At 40.8% G+C, this 25,813-nt stretch overlaps 1 protein-coding gene across 1 annotated transcript in view; it reads left to right on the plus strand.

The window, feature by feature from the left end:
• arap2 (ArfGAP with RhoGAP domain, ankyrin repeat and PH domain 2) overlaps positions 1-25,813 on the plus strand; it is a 338,594-nt gene that overhangs the window by 229,978 nt on the left and 82,803 nt on the right. The window contains exons 17-20 of the mRNA XM_080189086.1: positions 10,740-10,842; positions 13,692-13,890; positions 19,081-19,147; positions 22,066-22,229. Of these exons, the coding sequence (XP_080045212.1) occupies positions 10,740-10,842; positions 13,692-13,890; positions 19,081-19,147; positions 22,066-22,229 (533 nt within the window). The remainder of the gene's footprint in view (positions 1-10,739; positions 10,843-13,691; positions 13,891-19,080; positions 19,148-22,065; positions 22,230-25,813) is intronic.

A 25,813-nucleotide genomic window follows, 5' to 3' on the forward strand; every position in this document is an offset into this window, starting at 1 on the left:
CTTCTTCTGTCCCTCATTTCTTTCAGCATAGCAACAGGGAAGAGTCAGAGAACAGGGGTCAGTTTTCCTAGATGATCCTTCCAGGTTCTTGCAAGGTTTCCTTTTAACTCCAACTGGAGCCCTTTAAAGAGACACCCTTTGTTCACAGAGTCTGGGTTGTCAGGAACTTCGGAAGTGGGATGCTAATACTTTAGATGGATTGAAGAACCTCAGTAAAGATAACTGACAGAAAAATGTATTCCCAACCTGCTAACGACAGGCTCTCTAGCAGCAGGGAGGCCAAGATAAAACTTCACCCATGGTGTTAATGTGAAGTAGCCAGCAATTTATGACTGAATTTGACTGCATCCTGATAGTTCTGTCTTCCTTTGCAGGTCGCTCTCGTAAGTTTACATCCCATTTGTTTTGTGCTACCATACTGTGATACAAGATATATTTTTACTTGTCATGGTCATTTTTGGTCCAAGCAATTTTCTTTTTTTAAAAAAATGATTAGTTGTGGTTCCTTTATCTTGATTTTTCTTTCAAACTGTACATTATAAAAATGGTGCAGAGGAATGAATTATACATCAGATTTTATACTGATTACTACTGGCAATATGCTGCTGGTTTTTAAGAAATTATTTTCTTCCAAGTCGTATGGGCTACTCAATGGCAATAAAGGCAGATCCTGCTCTGATTATTCAGTACCAGTGCACAGCGTTATTTATTCATTCTCCCCTGTTCCTAATCCTCAGATGAGATGAAAGAAATCTCAAAACTTTACGTGTACCTTTTATGCATTGAAATCCATGAAGGTAATAAGCTTCTGATTATGAAGGTCAATGCTCTTGCACTTGTTCAAGTCAGCATTCTCCCAAGGCCATAATACTATTCAGTAAGTTCAAGTGACAACCCTGGAAACTCAAGTGTATTTGTAATCGAATAGTGTATTAATTATTGAAAGCTTTGATAAAATATTCAGATATGTTTAATCATTGTATAAGTTGCATCAGTTCCTGGCCAAATGTATATTCAGCAATTTGCAAAACAGCATGCTGGCATTAGTCCCAGTTCATTCTGAATCCACTTGTTCTAAGCATTAAACCTTCATGTACTCCAGTTGTCACAGCGATGTTACTGATGCTTTGTAAAACTGCACATGATGGGATATGTTTCCTAGGAATTAAGTATTAAGCAAATGCTATATGATGTGGTCCAAAGCAATTGTGAAGTTTTCTTCTGAAGTAACATTTTTTTGCACGTCAATAAGATTGTTAGTGCTTCCCTCAAGGAGATAGAAGACTGGTGGTAGTTATTTTGTAAAGCAAATACTGGCAGCAGTGCATCTTCCTGACAAGGTAAAGTTCTGCTCCATGAATATTCTCACCAGCTTAACCAATTTCCCAGTCATTGTGTCCTGTTTTGGGAAGTCAGTTTCGAGATGGATGCTGATGGCATGCAGTGGATGTGGAAGAGGTTCAGATTGATACCAGGAATAAGAAGCTTCAGTTATGTGGAGGTAATAGTGAAACATGCATTTTTTTTTAACTGCAACAGGGAACATTAGAAGAATAACTGCTAGACATGTTCAAAGGATCTCCAAATGTAAACAGAAGCAAATCTATTCCCACTGAGCACTGAATGATAGAGGGAGTAAATTTAAGGATATCAACAAAGAAACTAAATAATCAACATCGAAAACATTTTATTCAACCTTTGGCCTTGGGTTATTTCCACCACTGGACCTTGCCTTTCACAGTTAGGTTGATGAGGTAAAGAATACTTTCCCTGGAAGGATTAAATTAGGGGGATTAATTTCTGTGCAGATTGTTGTTAGGTTATAGATTACCCGATCAAAACCATTGGAAGAAACAGGACCCATAATATCTTTTAAAGAGAGAGGAAGATTAATATTTTAAAGATGAACAACTTGAAGGCATGAGTAGAGAACAGTGAAGTACATCTAAGTGGAAAGTTCTTTGTGAGTTGAATGGCCTCTTTTGCTACTGTAAATTCTCTTGATTTATTCTGTCCAAGTTCTGATGTCAGCTGAGCCACCCAGGGGAAAAGAATACATCTGAGGGAAGAAGCAGAAGTCAAAAATTGAATTGTCTCACTTATACACTTCATTTCAGAAACATGAAAGAAAACCCAGGGAAAGTATTCTTTACCTCATCAACCTAACTGTGAAAGGCAAGATCCAGTAGAGGAAATAACCCAAGACCAAAGGTTGAAAAAGAATGTTTTTGATGTTGACTACTTACTTGACCAACTACTTATACCACAGAATCAAAGCTCGTTTTAATTGATTCAAAGCAAAACCATTGTTTCAATCATCTAATTACAATTTAAATTCCTTTTTAACTAAACATCATTTCAGTGATTAATTGAGAGAGATATGCAATAAGATTTTTGCATAATGGTCTGGTGTAACTGCTTTTGACTTCAGTTTGATGCAAGAGATGGGTAATCGGGTTAGCATGCTTCTATCTATATATTTAATTATTTACAGATGACATCTCTAATATAACTCCTTGGACACTGACAGCTCATTACAGTGGATAAAAACATCTTGAAATGCTATTGAATATGTACCTTTTTACCATATCCACTTTAGCAAGTAAAATATGAAAGGGTTATTCTGAAATGAGAATTGCACTCACGAAGCAGAGATTGATTTGTGTGCTCGAGCCCTGCTTATTAGCAGAATCAATGGTAGTGAAGTTTAATCAAGGAGAAATAATTCCCTGAATATTGTGTTGATTTTTGCATTAATCCTTTGGGTATGGAGTATATTTTCAAAAATTATGCGTTAATAGCATGAGGTTGCAGTTTCTGAATTTACTGAATATTGCATTCCATTATCAAATATTTGGACCAACGTACGTGTTGTGAATTCACTGGGGCAAGTTTTTGTCTTTCCTATCAGGGTGAGGTCATCTAACATTCTTTGAGATGATGAGAATGTAAAACAAACTGGTCCTAGAAGGGGCAGATCATTCATTCTGCCAGATTACTGGTGAAAACAAAACATTTGCCCCACTATATTACTATAATTCAATCAGCAGCAATTTAGCGCACATCTTCATGTTCCCAGGGTTTGAGCACATGACTTATCACTGGAATGCTACCTGTTTAAGATCCTCATTAAGGCCTTTTGCCTTTGTTGCTTGAGCTACATATGTTGCCAGATGTTCTACTAGATAATGATCTACGTGGCACAGTCCATCAAAATGGATTGAGCCAAAATCGTTAACCACCAATGCTTATTTTAATTTGTCCTTCTCATCAAACAATCACAATGAATTATTATAAGCAGGCAAAGAAACTGAACTGTGTAAACCATACAACCAAATTCATGGCATAATAAAGCAGGACAAAGCAACCCATTTGATTAGGATCCCTCTACCACTGATGCACTATAAACCCGGGTATAGATGCACTGCAGCAATTCACCATGGTTCCTTGACAACACATTCTAAACCCATGACCTCTACCACCTAGAAGGACAAGGACAGCAAATGCAGGGATCAACACCACCACTTGCAAGTTCCCCTCCAAGCCACACACCATCCTTTCTTGGAAAGGTATCTCCGTTCCTTCACTGGCCCTGGCAAAAATCATTCATTCTTATCAGCACTGTGGGTGTTCCTGCACAACGTGGACAGTGGTTCAAGAAAGCAGCTCACCACCACCTTCTCAAGGGCAATTAGGGATGGACCCATAAATGCAGGCCTAACCAATGAAGCACAGATCTTGTGAAATAATTTAAAAAATAGGCAGCAGGCGACGGTGCAGAGGGACCTCGGGGTCCTTGTGCATGAGTCGCAAAAACCCAGCTTGCAGGTGCAGCAGGTGGTCGGGAAGGCGAATGGGATGCTGGCCTTCATAGCGAGAGGGATTGAATATAAAAGTAGGGAGGTCTTGCTGCGGCTGTATAGGGCATTGGTGAGGCCGCAGCTGGAGTACTGTGTGCAGTTTTGGGCGCCGTACTTACGCAAGGATATTTTGGCCTTGGAGGGAGTGCAGAGGAGGTTTACTAGGCTGATGCCGGAGTTGAGGGGGTTGAGCTATGAGGAGAGGCTGAATAAACTAGGCTTGTACTCGTTAGAGTTTAGAAGAATGAGGGGAGATCTCATTGAGACATATAAGATGATGAATGGGATGGATAGGATAGAGGTGGAGAGACTCTTCCTGCTCAGAAAGGACAGTAGGACTAGGGGGCACAGCCTCAAGATAAAGGGGGGGGGGGTGGTTTAGAACGGAGTTGAGGAAGAATTTCTTCACTCAAAGGGTGGTGAATCTCTGGAATTCTCTGCCCGTTGAAGTGGTGAAGGCTACCTCGCTAAATATTTTTAAGAAGCAGGTTGATGGGTTTTTGATAAGAGAGGGGATTAAGGGTTATGGGGAGAGGGCGGGAAAGTGGAACTGAGCCACGACAGATCAGCCATGATCTTATTGAATGGCGGGGCAGGCTCGAAGGGCTAGATGGCCTACTCCTGCTCCTATTTCTTATGTTCTTATGATATCATAGTATCTGTAAGTGATATGGAAAATGTGGAGGGCATTAAAAGATTTGACGAAATGAACAGGTTAAGAAATGAGTAGGTATATAGCAGATGCAGTTCAGTGCAGAGAAATATCAAGGCAAAACAATGGATGGGAATATACGCCCACTGATTAGATGTTTTTGATGCTCTTACCTTAACTTTCTTGCGTCAGTCAAGTGCTCAATCTTGCATTGTGTTCCAATCACTGACCTTAACCATGAATAAAAAACAGGGATAAAAATCACCTTATTTCAAGGTTATAATCAAATGTTCTTTGAATGCAACCTACTACTCAATAAACCTTGTTAACAACAGCTTCACATTGTTTCAGAATTTTTAGTGAATAGTAAGTGGTGCAGCAAATATATTTTCCTGGCATGCTAATGAAGATTTTTGTTTCTGCTTTTGAATATTAAAACATAAGCAGACATGTGTGCAGTTGCACATTGTCCCTGTGTCTGCATGGGTTTCCTCTGGGTGCTCCGGTTTCCTCCCACAGTTCAAAAGAAATGCTGGTGAGGTGCATTGGCTATGCTAAATTGCCCCTTAGTGTCCCAGAATGTGTAGGTTAAGAGAGATTAGTGAGGTAAATATGTAGAATTACTGGGATAGGGCCCAGGTGGGATTGTTGGCAGTGCAGACTCAGTGGGCCGAATGGCTTCCTTCTTCACTGTACGCTTTCTATGATTCTGTCAACCTGTTGGAAAAACACAGCCTCAGCAGAGAGAAAAGATTGGTTGACTCTCTCATCAGAATAGAAAGCAATGTATCAAAACTAAATGCTTCAGATGCTAGGAATCTGAAATAAAAACTGAAAATCCTCAGCAGGCCTAGCAGCATCTGTGAAGAGGAAAACAAAAGTTAATGTTTCAGGTCAATCCCCTTTTATCTCAACTCATTGGTATTGCTGACTGCATCTTTATTTGCAAGGCCACATCATTTAATCTCATTGGAACCTGAGCAGCACAAAATCTGCACAAAATGGGAATCGTGCACTTGTAGGGAAGGACACTTGGAAATTAGAGTGCAACCCTTTAATAACCACAACTGACTGATGATCGCAGCAGTAAAGGTGGGAGAACTGCAGGGAAGTGGAAAAGTATATGGCACGGTGAGTTGAAAGTCAGGTAGCCCTCATGAATGCCTTGGGTGATGTTTTACCAAATTTGGAGAATGTCACTGGAGAATATGGCCGAGATACCAAAAGGAGGGAGCAGGCTTGTTGCTACCTGGCAGAAAAAAAATACAGTGGGCGCAATCTTGCCACCTGTTGATGACACGTTTCTGCTGCAGCAGAGATGGAGAATTTGGCGACCAGCCAGATCTCTGTTCATTGCAGCGGGATGGGAAAATCCCATGGGTGTGAGCGGTTGGAAAATTCTGGCCAATTTTTCTTAGGCTAACTACATTGCCTTCTGGGTGAGCTGAGGCAGAATGTGTTGTATGCCCTGTGGAGGGTGATAGCAGTGACACTAAATGTCAATTTTCTCACCCTGGCCAGAACTGAGGTCAGTTTTAGGGGAAACCATGTTTTGACAAGGCCGTATACTAGCTGCCTGCCCATCCTTTACATCCTTGGGCAGCAGAGCGTGGTAACCTGCACATACTGACATTTATCCTCCACTTGAACAGTAGGAGTAGTCCTAATCGGGTGTGCTTGACATCCTTCTATCTCTCTATTCCCTTTCTCGTTAGCTGTCTATCTAACCAATTTTTCAATGCTGACATGGAGCAGCTTTTTCTGCTCCCGATTGCAGTGGATGTGTTGGCAGCGAGAGAGGACGATTTGCTGCAAAAGCCAAAATTTGGTTTTACATTGTTGTCAAACCAGTTTGCGAATAACTGTCCATCCGTCAGTGGTGGGCCGTGTTTCCTGCTGCTGCATGTCAGGAACCTAACTTCAATATATGGGAATCTCATTGCAAGTCCAGATCGCCGGAATCATCCCCTCACTCTGTATCATGAGCCCATGTCAGCATGATTGCACACTGACGCGTTTCACAACGGTACATAAGGAACGTGCTCCTGGCGACCTGCACTTTGCTTGGCACTTCAAGGTTACTTTGCCTACCTTGTTTTGGGAAGCACTCACCATCATCAATGCCAAGGCTTGCAGGCAGCACCACATTGCTTTTAGGGAGACTATTGGTGCAGCTCTGTACCTACTGGACCATTAATAAGGCAGGAGTAGTTTTTCAGTGGCTGTGGCTCCATGGGTCGGGCTTGCTAGGGGAAGGGGGAGAAGTGGCCTCAGGCAAGAAAAGAGGCTGCAGGGTGAGGACGATGCTGGGGGAGTGGTATATCCCAGGGTGTCCATGTGGGGACTCAAGTTGATCTGTACAAGTGTCTCAAGGTGGTGAGGGCTGAAGAGAAGATCCTCTCATCTGGAGTGGTGGCCAGAAGAAGATGTGAGGGTGTGTGAGAGAGAGTGAGTGGAGGTGCCCCCTGAGCTAGCAGTGAGTGAGATGCCAGTGAATGTGTGATGGCTTTGTGAGTGTGAATGTTTAGAGTGTTGAGATGGTTGGCTCTTCCTGGCCTCTTCATTCATCCTCTTTCTGCACTGGATGGCCAACCTCTTCTGCACAGCATTCGCACTGACCACCACTGCTATCACCACCTAAGCTGGGGTAGCGAGATTGCGAGACTTCGTGCATAGAGAATGCGGGTGAAATGACACCATGGCGAGCCTCAGAAAGGCATTCTTATGACAGGTCACTGAATTTTTCTTGGTGTTCGGGAACATGACTTTACTGGAGCAGTCCTGGGCTGCAGGCATTGTGAACTCTGCACGTTTAGATATGGAACCCTGGTTCAGAGTGAGGAAATGGTATGCTGGACAATTCAGAGGCTGCCCACCAGCTAGACAGCATGTTTCCTGCACATAAAAGCGAATTACTGTGGATGCTCAAATCTGAAACAAAAACACAAAATTCTGGAAAATCTCAGCAAGTCTTGAAACATTGGCTCTATTCTCTCTCCACAGACACTGTCAGACCTGCTGAGGTTTTCCAGCCTTTTTTGTTTTTGTGATATGTTTCTGACACTTGCATAATTAGGCAGGAAGCAGATGCTGTGGTGCAAAAACCCCTCACTGCGGTTGGTGGGACAAAGGCCAATTTTTATTCCTAGTACTGCACTTAATGCGGTTCTGAAACAACTCTGCCCATGGTCTCTGCTTCAGTCATAATTCCAGTTTATTCCACAGCCTGAGCACCCTTTCTCTTTGTATGAAATAGTTTCTTCTGCTTTCTATCCAAAATATTTTGCTTTCCACCTGATATATATGTACATTTTACTTAAATTATGAACCATTGAACATTGTTTGTTTCTATCTATGCAGTCCCACACCATTAACATTTTAAATACCTCCCTAAAATTACCTGGAATTAGAGTCATGGAGTCACAGACGTTCACAGCATAGAAACAGGCCCTTCGGCCCAACTTGTTCATCCTGCCTTTTTTTAAACCCCTAAACTAATCCCAATTGCCTGCATTTGGCCCATATCCCTCTAAACCCATCGTACCTATGTAACTATCTAAATGCTTTTTTAAAAGATAAAATTGATCATGCCTCTACTACTACCTGTGGCACCTTGTTCCAGACACTCGCCACTCTCTGTATGAAAAAATTGCCCTTCTGGACAATTCTATATCTGTCCCCTCTCACTTTAAACCTATGTCTTCTAGTTTTAGACTCCCCTACCTTTGGGAAAAGATATTGACTATCTAGCTGACCTGTGCCCCTCATTATTTTATAGACCTCTATAAGATCACCCTTCAGCCTCCTACATTCCAAAGAAAAAAGAGGGCCCAGCTTCTCTTTATAACTCAATCCATCAAGGCAGCATCCTAGTAAATCTTTTCTACACTCTTTCTAGTTTAATAATATCCTTTCTATAATAGGGTGACTAGAATTGTACACAGTATTCCAAGTGTAATCTTACCATTGTCTTCTACAACTTCAACAAGATATCCAAATTCCTGTATTCAGTGTCCTGACCGATGAAACCAAGCATGCCAAATGCCTTCTTCACCACTTTGTCCAGCTGTGACTCCACTTTCAAGGAGCTATGAACATGTACCCCTAGATCTCTTTGTTCTGTAACTTTCCCCACCGCCCTACCATTAACTGAGTAAGTCCTGTCCTAGTTCAATCTACCAAAATGCATCACCTTGCATTTATCTAAATTAAAGTCCGTCTGCTATTCGTCAGCCCACTGGTCGGAGTCAGAGACCGACTGCAAGCTCTGAACTTACCTCCTCGGAAGCTGGAGCGCCCAAATCGGACCTTTGTGGACCATGTGTGTTTTACACTAAATCTGGACGGGTGAACACGGTAGTAAAAGGGGAAGTGCTGGTAAATTCTGCCGTGCAGCCCATTAAGTCAATTTAAATGTATGCAAATACATTTAAATTGACGTTGTGCCTGTTTTGGATGTGGTCCAGATGGTGGATATTTTCAGTGATTGGTAAATAGGGAACGGGCACAGAGGCAGGCGCTGGTCGTGCTACTCGTCTCATGCCCCAACTTTACCAAGTTACCAAAAATGGTCACAACTTGATGGTAAAACGGGGCCCACTGTATGAATTATGACTTTTCATGATGGCAGTACCATGTGGCCCCAGTGATTTCTATGAAGGCTCTGGGCAGATTTTGGGGAGGTCCTTTCAGCAATAACTGTGTTGGATCTGGAATGGGAAACCAACTGAGCTGGCTATCATTTAAATTTGCAAGCCCAAAATTTGGCTTTGACACGAGGCTATTTAGTTTTGAAGTCTATGATTTCTACATTTTCAACTAATTGAAAATTTTGCAGTTTCAAATGAGACAGACTGAAGAACTCCAAATGCAAGCCACTTTCCATGAAGAAGGTGAAAAACAAACAAGTTACCCTCAGGAGTAAAAAGAGACACACATTTCCTATAATTCAGAAACCATCAAAACTCATCAGTGTCTGAGGAAGGAGCAATAAAATGCAAATTAGTGGATGTTAAAACAATGACTGTCACATATTGACCTACCCAGCCCCTTGGAAATGCACAATGGGTGCGGTATTTCAGGGCAAGAGGGACAGTCATTGGAGGAAGATTGCAGGAACGTTTTCAGCAGAGGAAACCAACTGAAAACTAGGCTGTCTCCCTCTTTCTTTTGGAACAAATGTATTATCCAATTTTGAAGCCAACTTCACTAGAAATCTGCCAGAGCACTAAGATCTTGAAGTAATTACAGCGTCTTCCACATTTCACCACATCTGTGAAACCAGCAAATCCAAATCAGCCACAACATTTGCACCAATCTACACATCAAGGACAATCAAAGGACACCTAACTGTATATTCTTGTGACATTTTGGTCTGCAGCCAAATGACTTCACGAGAGCTGAATGCTTGACGTAGCATTGTTTTTTCAAGTGCAGTAGTTATATTAATTTGCTCTTTCTTTACTTCAAGCAAATTTTGTTTGATTGGCTCCTTATTGCTCATAGCTTAAATAGTTAAATATATTTGGGTTTCGAAAAGGCATACTCCCATGAAAAAGAAACAAATTTGAAAGAAACTTAACAACTAGAATAAATACTGCTCCAAAGAAATGTCATTTTTATCCTTGCATTGTAATATCCTGTAAAAACGTTATATTATTGAGGATTATACTTCCTAGTTCATAATTTAAATGTAGTATTCTCTTCTACATTGATGTTGGTGCTAAAATGCACTTTTGTCATTGTGTATGGTCGAAATGAATGTTGTGAAGATGCAGTTTGGTGATAACACAAAGATGGCAGTTGAGATGGAAGTGCAGAGTGTTTCATGCAGTTATATTTCACATTCTTATGCCACACCAGTGGGATGTTTATTGTAACAAGGTTATTCAAATTCACTCCAGACAGCTTTACATCATGTCTTTATATCTTTTTTTAAAATCTAATTTTTTGCTGCAAGTCATGTTGAAATTCAAGCTTCTTATCTAATGCTTTGGGGGGAGAAAGGGGATGGGTACAGCTGCAGAAGTTTATCTCGAGTTCATTCAAATCTAATAAGTCAATATATGTGATCATCTGACAAGACTTTGTTCAATCCACTTGAAATCCAGTGCGTGAGAATATTAGCATGCTTGCTTTCGGCTTGTTGCATTAAAATTTGTGAAGTAGCCTCCGGTGCCTTATTATTACAAGATTCTAATGCTGTCCTTTCTTCTTGTTTGCTTCAGGGTAAGCTCTACTTTTGAGATGTATTTGCTGTCAGAACGTGTCTTCTCCTTTGGAACTGATAATGTTGAAATTCTAAAAGACTGGACCAAGGCAATCTCCAAGGTAAAAAATAACTTTGAAACATATTTTGTATGTTGAAAGTGCCCAGAGCTTTTTAAATATCATGGGAATTTACCTTTTTGCTCCTGAGTCCTGTGATCTTGCATGTTATTACCTTTGGCCAATATGTTTCTAGCTTTTTCAATCCCCTTAAAGTAATAGAATAAGATGTTTCGAGTCCATGATTAATAATAAATAATAGCATCTCCAGATTTAAGGGAGTTTTATTTCAAATTAAATTGAATTCAAACCTATGGCAGTAAAGTTATAATCCATGTAATAAAGTTTATTAACTAGGACAGAATAAAACGGTGTGACATCTTGCCTGTTTTAACTAGGTTTTATTTGTAACTCAGTAATGTAATATTAAGAACTCTATCCGGGAAAACACAAACCTGAACCCAAGACTTTCTGACATTTTAATCTGCTGCCTCAGTTGTGATGGGAAGACATCAGTTACCAAGTACCTGGGGCACTGTAAAATGATTGGATTTGCTTTGAAGATTGGCTACAAAGGAAGACTGAGAAGAACAATGAGCCTGTTTTTGCATAATGATCACCTTTTGCCCCCAATGATGACTGAGTAGCATGTTTTATTAGCTTTACTGATTTTAACATCTTGTGCCTATAGATTGGACATGTATGTTGCATGTGTATGACAGTCTCCTAACCACTGTGGTAAATATATTAAAATGATGGACACAAACATCACTTGACCACATTACAATGTATCTACTGATATTGCCAATGGTGCTTTCTAGGCTGAAATGGAAAGATGTTTTGATACATCATTTTCATCAGATAAAGTGTGAGGCTACACACCTGGTTCCCAGTACACAGGTTTTGCATAGCTGGCTGTGACCAGCACATCAGTGTTCAGTAATTGTGACGAGGAAGATGAGTGCTTTTTAAACCATGTGCTGTCAGGTGGGAAGCCTCAGTGATCTGAAATCCACTGACTCAGCAGAAACCATGCCACAGGAAAGAACTGTGTAGAACTATAGAATGGCTACAGCACAGACAGTGGCTATGCGATCTGTCATGTCCATACCAGCTCTCCCCAACAGCAACGCGGGTAGTCACACTCCCCCCACACTTTCACTGTAATCTTCAATTTTTTTTCTCTTCAAGTGCTTATCCAATTCCTTTCCAAAAGCCATGATTAAAGCCACCACTATGTGAAAATGTTTTTCCTCAAGTCAACATTGTTTCTTTTTGTCAATCATTTTAAATCCATGCCCTCTAGCTCTTGACAGTCCACCTAATGGTAACAATTTCTCCCTAGTGAGACCCTTCATAATTTTGAACACCTTCATCAAATTCCTCTTAACTTTCTCTTCTCTGAGGAGGAAAAAAACTCTTAACCCATCTGTGTAATTGAAGCCTCCAATCCATGGAACTGTTCTTGGAAATCTTTTTTGCATTTTCTCTAAATATTTTTACATACTTCCGAAATTGCTGTGCTCCATATTGGACTTACACCAACCTGCCTATGTATTCTTAAAGTGTATCACTACCTTCCTCATAGTTCACAATACTTTCAAGTTTTGTGCTTTCTACAAATTTTGAAATTCAACATCGACATCCAAATCCAAGCCATTAAAATACATTTAAAAGAAATGATCCTAATAATGATTCCTGGGTAACATGGGGAATAGAAGCAGGTTTAGGCCATTCTAATCCCTGAAAATTGAGAGGTGATTTCATTGAAACTTGCAAATTCTTACATGGTGTGAGAGGCTGGATAGGATGTTTTCCCTGGCTGCTGAGTCTAGATGTGGAGATGCCGGCATTGGACTGGGGTAAACACAGTAAGAAGTCTCATAACACCAGATTAAAGTCCAACCAATTTATTTAATAGTAAACTCACAAGCTTTCAGGGTTTGCCCCTTCGTCAGGTGAATAGAGTTCTGGCCTCAGATAGAGCATATAACAGATTATTGATTAGAATGCGAGTCTTTACAACTAACCTGCTAGTCAAGTCTTAAAGTTGCAGATAATGTGAGTGGAAAGAGCATTAGGCATAGGTTAAAGAGTATTGCCTGTATTGCCTCCAGACAGTACAGTAAGTGAGGTTTTGCAAATCGGGGGTTACAGATAGTGCGACATGAACCCAAGATCCCGGTTGAGGCTGTCTTCATGTGTGTGGAACTTGGCTATCAGTCTCTGCTCAGCGACTCTGCGCTGTCGTGGGTCGTGAAGGCTGCCTTGGAGAATGCTTACCCGAAGATCAGAAGCCGAATGCCCGTGGCCGCTGAAGTGTTCGCCAACAGGAAGGGAACAGTCTTGCCCGGTGATTGTCAAGTGATGTTCAATCATCCGTTGTCGTAGCATCTGCATGGTCTCCCCAATGTACTATGCTTCAGGACATCCTTTCCTGCAGCGTATTACGTAGACAACATTGGCCAAGTTGCAAGAGTATGTGCCGTGTACCTGGTGGATGGTGTCCCCAAAGTGTGGCGGATGCTGGGATAGTAAGTAAATTTAAGGAGGCATTAGACAGATTTTTAATTGGTAATGGATTGAAAGGTTATGGGCAGAAGACAGGAAAATCTGGATGAGGAGCATATCAGCCATGATCAATTGGCAGAGCAGACTGCCATTCTGTGGGCTAAATGGCCTACTTCTGCTCCTATACCTTACAAACTTATGAACTATTACAGTTAAAGCACGGATTTGTATTTCTTCTTCAAATGTATTGAAAGTCTTTTTTCTTGTAAAAGAGAGGTTGGTCAGCTAAATTAAATGTGTGAGGTAAGTAGCATGCAATCACGTATTCATTTTTTCCTTGCAGAAATGCTATTGTCTTCCTCCACAATTCTGACACTTCTTGATTGATTTGTGTTTTCTAGTTTGTTATACCTTCAATGGTAGAAATCCTGTCCACGAGAGACTATGAACTGATTGGTCAACTCTACTACAAAGATGTGCATGACCTAGAACACTGGAAAGCGGGCTGGTTTGCATTAGAGAAATCGCAGCTTTGGTTTTATCCTGAGCAGGACATGACTGAAGAAGATTCAGTCCACTTAAAGAGACTGCAAGAACTTAGTAAGGCTTCAGTACATTGCATTTGCTACAAAACAACGGGAGACTTGTTTTGTTTGTATTGCCGTTTTGGTAGAGCTACCCTGTTAGTTCCACTGCACTGCTCTTCTTCCCACAGCCCTGCCCTGCACATTTTACAAAAATACATCTGATTCCCTTTTGAATGTTGCCATAGAATCTGCTTTCACCAACAGCTCAGATGGTGCATTCCAACAATAAAGACTCACTGTATTTAAAACAAATCATTCCTCTCTGCTTCTTTAACCAATTATCTTCAATCTGTGTCCTCTGTTTACCGATCCTCCTGTCAATAGAAACAGTTTCTCCATACTTACTGTACAGAAAGAAGCCTCTCATCATTTTGAATATCTCAATCAAAACTCCCCTCTCTGTCTGAGGGGAACACTCTCCGTTTTCCGCTCTCATTGCGTAAGCAGTAATTTGCTTTCAGGTTGATGATATCTTGCTATTAAGATTTCATTTCTGAAAATAGGTCAATTGTGTGATATTTTGGACAGCAGGTGCATGCAAGAGTTGCAAGCATGTCCACCCACAGTCAAGCAGGAAAAGGGACATATTGAACACAAGTTTATGTGGCCCGACTGCTTAGTTGTCAAGCCAATTGGTCAGGTGACCTTTACATTTTTACTGCCACCTCGATCCAAGGTAGGATGAAATGTCCAGGCCACAATAAATAGGTGAATGGGCACTGAGGATTGTGCTTGAATGTACTGAGTAAACGTGGTGTTACAAGTTCCATTACAAGTTCCCCAAGAAAGCTCCACAGCGGCTCTCCACTTGTGGGAGCACGTTAGGAGTGCCAGCTTGTGTGTTCCCTTTCCTCCACGCTCATTCTCTTCCTGCCTTCACCAGCAGCGCTGAGCTTTTCCCAGCATGTGGTTCACGCTAGCTGCCCATTAATTGGCCAACCATTGTGAAATCAAGTTCCAGAACCAATGGCGGAGGGAAGCAAGTTTTGTAACCTTGCCATACATATCCAGGCTGAGTAAACAGGGCAGACAATTTACATGCATGGGCCACAAACTACAATAAGATAATGACAAGCCAACCTGTTTTGGTGAGGTGAGTTGACTGATATCTGTTGACATTGAAGTGTCAATCTAGATAATGTGCTTCAAGGTGTGGACCAGCCTTTGTGACCCTACGTCTTTCTGAGAGTGCTGCCACCAAGACAAACTGACTCTGGGTGAGTGACTGTATCCATCCTTTCACTCATTGAGTTCTGTTTTCACTGCAGCAGTGCTTTGTCCTGGTATCAGGACAATACTTTTCTGCTCAGGCATCCTGATCCAGTAAAGCTGGCTTATATTCACCAGGCTGCAATCTCTACAGTGTTACGTACTTACCATTCGTTGTATTACTCCTGTGCAATTGTTGAGAGTGGTGGACGGGGTGTCAATCAAGCAAGCTGCTTTGTCCTGAGTGTTGAAAGACAGGAGTGACCAATTAATGGGGGTCAGGAAGCGGGGAAAAGACAGCATTAAGAAATGGGACAAGCAGTGTCCAGCAACAGTCCTGTTTATAAAACACTCCATCTCGTAGCTTTGTTTCCAGGCTACATTTTCAGTAGAGGTTGTCCTTTGCCCTTTAAAGACTATTGCTTAATCTGTGTAGCATTTTGTGTTCAGGGCAAACCAGTTCCCTAAAGGCAGCATAAATAGGATTTGGTCATCCAGTTGGTAAATTCAAAGACACTGAGGTCTCTTTGAAGAACAGGCCTCGGGTGCTTCTTTTGATGTCTGTGCCAATGCTGCATGCGCACAACTACGTCTGAATGTGTGTGCCCTGCCTGCTGTGTAGGACATCTGCGAACAGGCAAGTCATCACCAGTTTTCTAGGCCAAGGCTTTAAGTTTTATTGGATTCCCTGTGCCTCTTCCCCAAGATTTTCTATCAGACCAAATTTCTGTAAACTTTGTCATTCAGCCTTGAGGTTAGACCTATACTATGTTTGTGTCTATATGTTATCTTTTGCCTTTTCCATTACCACAAACGATTGATTGCATCTGTGATAATTGCACTAATTAGTTTGCTAGTTACATGATCCAAGAATGAATTTCTTCTCACCAATAGTAATCAACACTTGGAATAGATTTTTCATTATTTAGTGAAGGTGTAACTTTTCATTATTTGAGAGCACTTGGTTGTCACAGTGGGAAAGCAAGTTGTATTCTTCTTGCCATTTATCTTTGCTTTCTTAATTGCCTGTGTGTGGGTGGGCATTGCCTTAACATTCTATTAAAGTTCCTTAAGATCTTCACTGTTTCTCCCAAGTGGTTATTCATGTGTGGGCTAAGGTAGTGAATGTTAGTAATCAATGTGACCATTGAAAGCAAAGACAGAAAATGCTGTAAAATTTCAGCAGGTCTGACAGCATCTGTGGGGAGAGAATAGAACCTGTATTTCAAATCTAGATGACCATTCATCAGAGCTCAATCTAGACTCAAAATGTTGGCCCTATTCTCTCACTGCAGAGACTGTCAGATCTGCTGAGATTTTCCAGCATTTTCTGTTTTTGTTCCGGATTCCAGCATCCGCAATTTTTTTTTGATCTTAGTGTTTAACTCACTGCCACATCACCTCTAGGAATGCCTTCCCTGAAGAGGTACTGCTCATCTAGCTCTGACCATGAAAGCAATAAAGCTTTTACTGACACTGTTGTTACTTGTGGTGCATGCACACTAGAATTTCCAGCAGAGATTACTGTTAATTATTTGGAGTGGGCACTCTGAGATGTTAGCCATGGCTCAGTGGGCAGCATTGTCTTCTCTGACTTAGGAGGTTGCTGGTCAAGCCCCACTTCAGAAACATGACTGCCAAAATCTATGTCAGTGCAGTGCTGGGAGAGTTTTGTATATTCAGAGGTACCACCATATGGAGCAAACATTAAACTGAGGCCCCACTAGCCTCCACTACTGCAAAAAAGAGCAGGGGAGTTAATCCTGGTTTCTTGATTTCCCCCCCCCCCACCTCAGGTCAACGTTATAAAAGCAGATAGCCTGATTTGTGGGATCTTTCTGTGCCAGATTTGGCTACCATGTTTCTTACATTGCTATAGAGTGGGAAACTACAGGTCAGTTAACTTAACATTTGTCTTAGGGAAAATGTTAGAAGCTATTGTCATCATAGAATCTCTACAACTCAAAAAGAGGTATTTGGCCCATTAAGTCTGCACCAACTCTCTGACAGCGCATCCAACCCAAGCCCTATCACCATAACCCTACATATTTATCCCGCTTATCCCCCTAACCGAAACATCTTGGGACACTAAGGGACAATTTATCATGGCCAGTGCACCTAACCTGCATACCTTTGGACGGTGGGAGGAAACCGGAGCACCGGTAGGAAACCCGTGCAGACATGGAAAATGTGCAAACTCCACATAGACAGTCATCTAAATCAAACCCAGGTCCCTGACACTGTGAGGCAAGAGTGCTAACCATCGTGCCAACCATTATTATTAAAGAAGTCACAGTAGGACATTTGGATAAGTTCAAAATAATCAAGCAGAGTCAACTTGGTTTTGTCAAAAATAAATCATGTTTTGGTAGCTTATTCCAAATAATTAACAGTAACCTGTGCTAGAAATGTTGGTGTGCATGCACCTCAAGTAACAACAGTATCAGTTTTTTGAGGAAGTAACCTGTGCTGTGGATAAAGAAGAACCAGTGGATCGACGGAACTTAAATTTCCATAAGGCATTTGACAAAGTGCTCCATTAAAGATTACTGCAGAAAATAAAAGCTCATGATACAGGGGGCAGCATATTTGCATGGGTGGAAGATTGGTTTGTTAATAGGAAGCAGGGAGTATGCATAAATGGATCTTTTTCAGGTTGACAAGATGTAACAAATAATGTGCCACAGGGATCAATGATGGACCTCAACTGTTTACAATTTAAAGAAATGTGAGAAAGTAAGTTGCGAAGAAAACATAAGGAGGCCTCAAAAAGATAGAGATAGGTTAATTGAATGGGCAAAGGTATGGCAAATAGAGTATAAAGAATGAAAACAGCATGTTATGTAAGTGGTGAGTGATTGCTGAGCTTGAGGTACAGAGGGATCTGAGTTTTCTAGTGCATGAGTCACAAAAAGCTTGTATACAGGTACAGCAAACAATTTGGAAAACTAACAATGTTATAATTTATTGTGAGGGGAATTGATTATAACAGTAAGGAGGTTATGCTTCAGTTGTACAGGACATTAGTGAGGACATATTTGGAATACTGTGCACAGTATTGATGATCACCTTATTAAGGAAGGGTGTTTATGTCTTGGAAGCAGTTCAGAGGTTTACCAGCCTAATACCTGGAATGGATGAGTTGCCTTATGAGAAAAGATTGACAGGCCAGGCTTGTATCGGCTGTATTTTGGAAGAGTAAGAGGTGACATATAAGATCCTGAGTGGCCTTGACAGGGTGGATGTGGGGAGGATGTTTCTTCTTGTGTGAGAATCTATAACTTGGGGCCCACTGTTTTAAGATAAGGGGTTGTCCATTTAATATGGAGATATCTTTTCTTGAGGATCATGCGTCTTTGGAATTCCCTTCCTGAAAACATGATGGAAGCAGAGGCTATAAATATTTTAGATATTTCTTAAAGCCATGGTGAATAGAGTTTTGGTAAACAAGGGGGTAAATGGTTGGCAGGGTAGTAGGATGCAGGTCTGAGGTTACTGTCTGATCAGCCATGATCTTTTTGAATTTGGAGCAGACTCAGTGGGTTGAATGGCCTACTGCCGGTCTTGGTTTGTGTGTCCATGAAACAATCTGGAATATCCTGAGGTGGGAAATGCAAGTTCCTTATTGCTCCACTTTTTTTTCATTGGTACAAAGGTGTAAATTCAATTCTACTGCCCCCATGCTTATTGCAATTCAGATAAGTATCCCGGTGAATGCTAGGGATTGAACCTGAGAATTTAATTGGCGGATTCCTGAGTTGGTAGATTCTTGTAGCTAGAATTACTAAGGGATTTGAGGCAAAGAAGGTTTATGGAGTTCGGTCAAAGATCCGTCATGATCCCATTGAATGATAAAATAAGCTGGAAGGACTAAGTGATTTCCCCTTTGTTCCAATAGACCTGTTGCAGCTTTGCAGGAGTTTGGTACTGGCTTTGCTCAAGATCTTCAATAAAGGTGTCTAATTTACATCTGTTCCCCTCATTCTATTCACAGCTGTCAGCACTGAGATTGGGAAGCACGGTGAGAAGAAGGACATCTTATTACTGGTCGAAAAAGGAAGGTAGAGAATTACTTTAAATTATCTTTATTCAGTTTACTCCTTTGAGGGTTTTTTTAAATTCATTTGTGGGACATGGATGTCGCTAGCTGGCCAGCATTTATTGCCCATTCCTAGTTGCCCTTGGAGGGCAGTTGAGAGTCAACCACATTGCTGTGGCTCTGGAGTCACATGTATGCCAGACCAGGTAAGGATGGCAGATTTCCTTCCCTAAAGGACATTAGTGAACCAGATGGGTTTTTCTGACAAACGACAATGGTTTCATGGTAGATTTTGCATGCACTAAGTATCCATTATACTACAAATATGCGGCGTTATAGTCATTTTAACAGTATTGATGTAAATTGGCAGCTGCTGGGGTAGATTTAAAGGCCTGTGGTTGATGAGCTGTATTATTTTCAATGTTTTAATGTTTTAAAATATTGATTGTTATTTTAGTAATTTATAATTTTAAAATATATGTTTTTAGGAAATCTATTTACAATCGATGAATTTGATAATTGTGCTGATGATCAGTTAGTATCTACTTATTCATAAACCAGTGTTCTGTGGCTAGTATTAGTCCTTGAGTTCTTGTAGTACAAAAGACAGTCAACTCCCTTCACTGAGATTGCTGGCTTAACGTACCCAGATACATTGTTAATTCTCAGAAGGAAAAGCCCAGTAAAAAGTCTAGGTTGGGTTGATTGGTCATGCTAAACTGATTCTAGTTGGGAAATAACTGGTACTTGTTCAGATTGGTCTTGTATACTTTAAAATCAAACTCCAATTTTACTGACTTTTCCTTCTGTGTCATGCCTTCTACTTTGCTTCATGAATCAGCATTTATTATTCCGTGAGACATTTGAAGTCATAGAGGTTTACAGCATGGAAACAGGCCCTTCGGCCCAATTTATCCATGCCACTCTTTTTTTTAAACCATTAAGCTAGTCCCAATTGCCCACATTAGGCCCAAATCCCTCTATACCCATCTTACGTATCTAACTGTCTAAATGCTTTTTAAAAGACAAAATAATACTCACCTGTACTACTACCTCTGGTTGTTTGTTCCAGTCACTCACCACCCCCTGAGTGAAACAATTTTCCCTCTGGAACTTTTTGGTTTAAGATGAGAGCGGTGAGATACAATGCCCTCCAGTTTTATATTCCCCTACCTTTGGGAAAAGATGTTGATGGTCCACCTTATCTACTTACAGTCAGGGATAAAGAATGTTGGATTCAATCAATTATCAAAGAACAAGTTGCACTGAAACTCACACTTGTTTTAAGAAGTGCTTTTTTTCTTCTGCTCAAGTTGCTGCTCAAACTCTTCTATATATTTGCTTGCAAGCATTTTAGAATGGGTGCTTTTTAAAACTTCATACACTTGAGTGGTAACCTGGTGAAGCATTATTAATACAGCTATAAATGGATTTATCACAAATATAAACACTTTTCATCAGTGCCTAGTCCATCATCACCGCCCCCCCTCACAGCGCCAGGGACCTGGGTTCAATTCCAGTCTCGGGTCATTGTCTGTGAAGAGCCTGCACGCTTTCTCTGTGTCTCTGTGGGTTTCCTCCGGGTGCTCCGACTTCCTCCCGTGGCTCAAAGATGTGCAGGTTGGGTTGATTGGCCATGGTAAACTGATTCTAGTGTCAGGGGGATTAGCATGTGGGGTTAAATATGTGGTGTTATGGGAGTAGAGCCTGAGTGGGATTGTGGTTGGTGCAGACTTAATGGGCCAAATGGCTTCCTTCTGCGCTGTAGGGAAAAAGAAAGTTTTTAAAACATAGTTTTTAGTGCACTTAAAAACAAAAGAGTTTCATTTTTCAAGCCCCTGGAAGGTCAACAAATGAGCACAGCTAGCAGCATCATGTAATATGGGATGTGGCGGCTTTTCTAGACAGAGCCAACTTCCATGGGATTATTCTTGAACTCGCAAAAAAACTTGCAAAAGAGGATGATTTGCACTGGGCACTACTTGAAATTCCCCTACCTTTTGCACAGGTTTGGACAATTTCAGACAAATGGTGGTAAACATGTGCTCTGAATGTATGTACGTCATCACACATCAGTAACACATAGTGCATCGACTGCCAGTAACCCTTAACACTGGCACTGCCAACAAAGCTGAATCAGACCCAAGTCAAATCAGATCATATCGATGAATGGCATATTGGACGTAGTGTAATGTGGGAGTGTGTTCAAGAAATAATCTCACTGCAGTGATCAAAGGAGAGTGAGAAAGAGTAAAGCTTTTAACAGCATGCTCTCCTGAGGTCAGCAGCTCTCTGACTCGTTTAGATACTGGCTCGATGTTTGCAGCGAAGATAATCTGGAAAGGTGGCTGTAATTAATGACAGTGGAACAGCTTCCAGAGATGGAGATCCCACCTGATTGACTCCACACTGGCAGTATCTAAGCTTCTTAAATTGATCTTTTAAATCTTTTTTTCTTCTGCAAAATGGAAGAATTAATTTAAAATACTTCTAAACATTTGTCATCAGCTGAAACCTCAGATTGGGATCATTGCATTCTATTTACTCCAATATAAGGGTTATTATTTTGTAAGATGGAGAGATGTATCGTTAGTGTTGACTTGTGCCTATGTCTGAGGAAGGTGATTTCTTTTCAGGCACAGCTGTTGTGTCAGATGTTGGCCAAGACATTACATTTAGTTGATACTTGATGGCATCCGCACCAAAGGGTTTTATCTTGTGATTTCATCGCTGCATGGAGCTAACTCTAGGTGAATTCATAAACGATTTGCTTTGTTTGTTAATATCTAAATTAAAAAAAACATTGTGAATGTGGGGCTGCAATTTCATCTCCGGGTTCAGGTGAATGCTTTAATAATGACTCTCCCAAAGTAAGGCCAAACTGAACTGGGACAAATGGAACATTTTGTCAAGGACTAAAAGTTTGTTGTAACCTTGTAGAACTTTGTATATCCATGGTCGCACGAAGCTGGATTTCACAGTTTGGCACACGGCCATCAGGAAAGCAGCAGGTACAGATGGTAATGCACTCCGAGACCAGCAGCTCAGCAAAAATGACATTCCTATCATCGTGGACAGCTGCATAGCGTTTGTTACACAGTATGGTAAGCAAGCTTATTCTACAGGGTGTCACTGCAAGTCACACGGATTTGCTTCCTTAATGCCAAAAGCAATTCCATCCATATGTTTTATAGTTTTGAAGTATTTTGTTTGACAAATGTAGCAACAGCTTTCGATAAGCTGTTCCTACTGTGATGGCTGCAAATGGCTGGTTGTAAGGTTCATTTTGGAAATGGAAACGTTTATTGCAGCTAACTTAAAGCACATTGTTCCTCTGACGTAGCAGTGTTCTATTTGCAACATTTAAAATAAGGCTAATTTTATTCATCGTAACATTGGCAAATACGCTGTGTTGTACAGGAGCAGGAGTTGGCCATTCAGCCCGAGGAGCATGCTCCATCATTCAGTATGATCATGGCTGATCAGATACTTCAATGCCTTTTACCCAAAATCAATTCGTAAGACTCAAATCCTGTTATGTTAAAGGCCAACATTTCATTAGACTTCCAAATAGCTTGCTGAACTTACATGTTAGCCTTCAGTGAGTTACAGCCAAGGGCACCCAGTTCCCTTTGTAAATCTATGCTAATTTCTATCATTTAGGAAATATTCTATGCATCTGTTTCTTCTACCAAAGTGGATAACCTCAAATTTTTCCACATTATATTCCGTTTGTCATGTTCTTACTCACTCACTAAGACTATCCAAACCCTCCTGTAGCCAACTTACAACATATATTCCCACCTAGCTTTGTATCATTTAGTCTCCACATCCAAATCAATGGTACATATTGTGAACAGCTGAAATCCAAGTCCTGATCCTTCCAATGGCTCACTAGTCACAGCCTGCCAACATGTAAATGATCCACCTATCCCTACACCCTGTTTTCTGCCTGTTGAGCAATCCCAAATGCATGCCAGTATATTGCCTTTATTCTGTTCCTTTTCCTCTGGAGGACTAGTTGCCTCTGTGTCCTTTAACCAATGTGGAAAGGTTTGCTTCTCTTGATTGTGTTTGTTGTACTTCAACCTTACCACTCCTGCTCTCTTGAAAAGTGCTCTGCTATTACATAGCATTTTATTCAGCAGCATTGTTAAAGGCAGAGCCACCCCTGCCCATTTGGAAAAACCAAACTCCAGTGATCCTTGAAGCAGCTGTTCAGCCCAGTTTCCTTGGCATAAGGATTCAAATCATTAAAACAACTCTTTCCCTTCATATAGGTAATTTGGTTATTTTAATTTTGAACTCCTTTGATCATCCAAGTGCGAGATGGCTCTCGCATTGAAAAGATGGCATGATGGGGTGGTCAATTTGCTTTTTGGGATGAAGACCCTCATCAGACCACTGTACTGAAGACTCTCCATGGCACCACTTCCTCATGTATTCACACAATCTCTGTGTTTTTTATTCATTCATGGGATGCTGGCTGGGTCAGCATTTATTGCCCATCCTGAGGGCATTTAAGAGTCAACCACATCACTGTGAATCTGAAGTCTCACATAGGCCAGACCAGATAAGGATGGCAGATTTCTCTTCCTAAAGGACATTAGCGAAGCAAATGGTTTTTTATAACAATTGACAATGGTTTCATGGTCATCATTACACTTTTGAATTCCAGATTTTTATTGAATTCATATTGTCCCACAGTTTATTTGATCTCACTTAGTATGTCTCATACAGTTTCATGCTAATATTATTTCTGCCATTTATCCACTGAAACATTTTATGGGTCATTCCTATTTGTTTTTTTTTCTCCTGTGATGTGTAATTCCCCTTGCCCTTCCCTTTGTTCTGTTCCTTTTCTAAACGTTATTCATCTGTAATATCTTCTGAGCCTAGTGAAGGATCCATTTCTGCCATTTTAATTTGCCTTTTCTCTCCACGGATGCTGCAAAGACTGCTGTTGCACATTTCTTGCTGTACTTTGACAGTTCATTCTGCTGAGTCGAGGAGAATCAAAAGCAAGCACTCTCTGTTCATGCATTCAATAGCCTAGTTGCAGTGTAAAAATTTCCAGAACTCCTGCCTCGACTCCACTGTTAGAGGCACACATGCCCCAGTGCACAATTACGACATTTCCATTTCCCACAGTATCTGTTTTTCCTGCCTGCCTAAGTGTGATTGATAAATTAGAGCTGAATTATTTTTGTGCTGCTACTGGGAATTACCACAAGAATATCCAAACTCTATTTATTTGGGATCCTTAGCCTTGACAATTGTAGCATCTGTATACAGCTATTACGTATACAGTAGAAATAACATACAAGTTTAAAATTGGGAGGTGTAAGATAAAATGGTTCGCAGTCAATCTGTAAATCTTCGGGAAATAATACAACTAGCAGAAGAGGAATTGGAGGTTGTGTTCTCTGTTGAAAATTGATTAAATCAGTATAGATTTATGTGGTATTTTTTCCCAACAGGAGTTTGGATTTATTAATTAAAAAACAAATATTGGATTTTAAATGAGAAATAAATTTTTATCAAAGCAGAAAATCTTGGAAGCACATCTCTGTTGCTAACTTGAGGGAAGGTGGTGGCATGGTGTTAATGTCACTGAACTAGTAATTCAGAGGCCCAGGCTAATGCTCTGGGGACAAGAGTTCAAATCCAATAGCAGCTGGTAGAATATAAATTCAGTTAAAATTAAGTTGATCTTTCTCTGCACCCTAGTTATGACTGTAACACTATATTGTGCGCCCTTTTCCTTTTCTTCTCCCATATGTTGATTTGATTTGATTTATTATTGTCACATGCATTGGTATACAGTGAAAAGTATTGTTTCTTGTGCGCTTTTATAGAGTGCATAGCCTCCACTGCTATTCCTGTAGTTGATGACTATCTCGTTTGGTTTTCTAATATTGAGGAAGAGGTTATTGTCATCACACCATTTCACCAGATTCAATATATAAAGAACAAAGAAAAGTACAACACAGGAACAGGCCCTTCAGCCTTCCAAGTCTGCGCCAATCATGATGCCTGCCTAAACTAAAACCATACGCACTTAGAGTCTGAAGCCTTCCATTCCCATCCTATTCATGTGTTTGTCTAGTTGCCCCTTAAATGTCACAATCATATCTGCTCCACCATTTTCCCAGGAAGCATGTTCCAGACATTCACCACCCTCTGTGTAAAAAAAACTTGCCTCGCACATCTCTAACCTTTTCTCCATGCATCTTAAACCTATGTCCCCAAGTACTTTTCTATCCAAGGAAAGAGCATCTGACTATCCACTCTGTCCATGCTACTCATAGTCTTGTAGACCTCTATCAGCTCACCTCTCAACATACATTCCTCCAGTGAGAACAAACTGAATTTATTCAACCTCTCCTTATAGCTAATACCCTCCAGACCGGGCAACATTCTGGTAAGCTTCTTCTATACCCTTTCCAAAGCATCCACATCCTTCTGGTAGTGTGGCGACCAGAATTGTACACAATATTCAAAATGAGGCCTAACTAAGGTTCTGTGCAGCTGCAGCATGACCTGCCAATTTTTATACACAATACCCTGACCGATAAAGGCAAGCATACTGTATGTTTTCTTGACAATCTTTGTGTACTTTATGAACCATATGCTTTGTCTGTACAGCACACAAGAAACAATACTTTTCACTGTATACTAATACATG

Source organism: Carcharhinus amblyrhynchos, chromosome 1 (genome assembly GCF_965287045.1).
Source record: "Carcharhinus amblyrhynchos chromosome 1, sCarAmb.v2.hapA, whole genome shotgun sequence".
Lineage (NCBI taxonomy): Eukaryota > Metazoa > Chordata > Chondrichthyes > Carcharhiniformes > Carcharhinidae > Carcharhinus > Carcharhinus amblyrhynchos.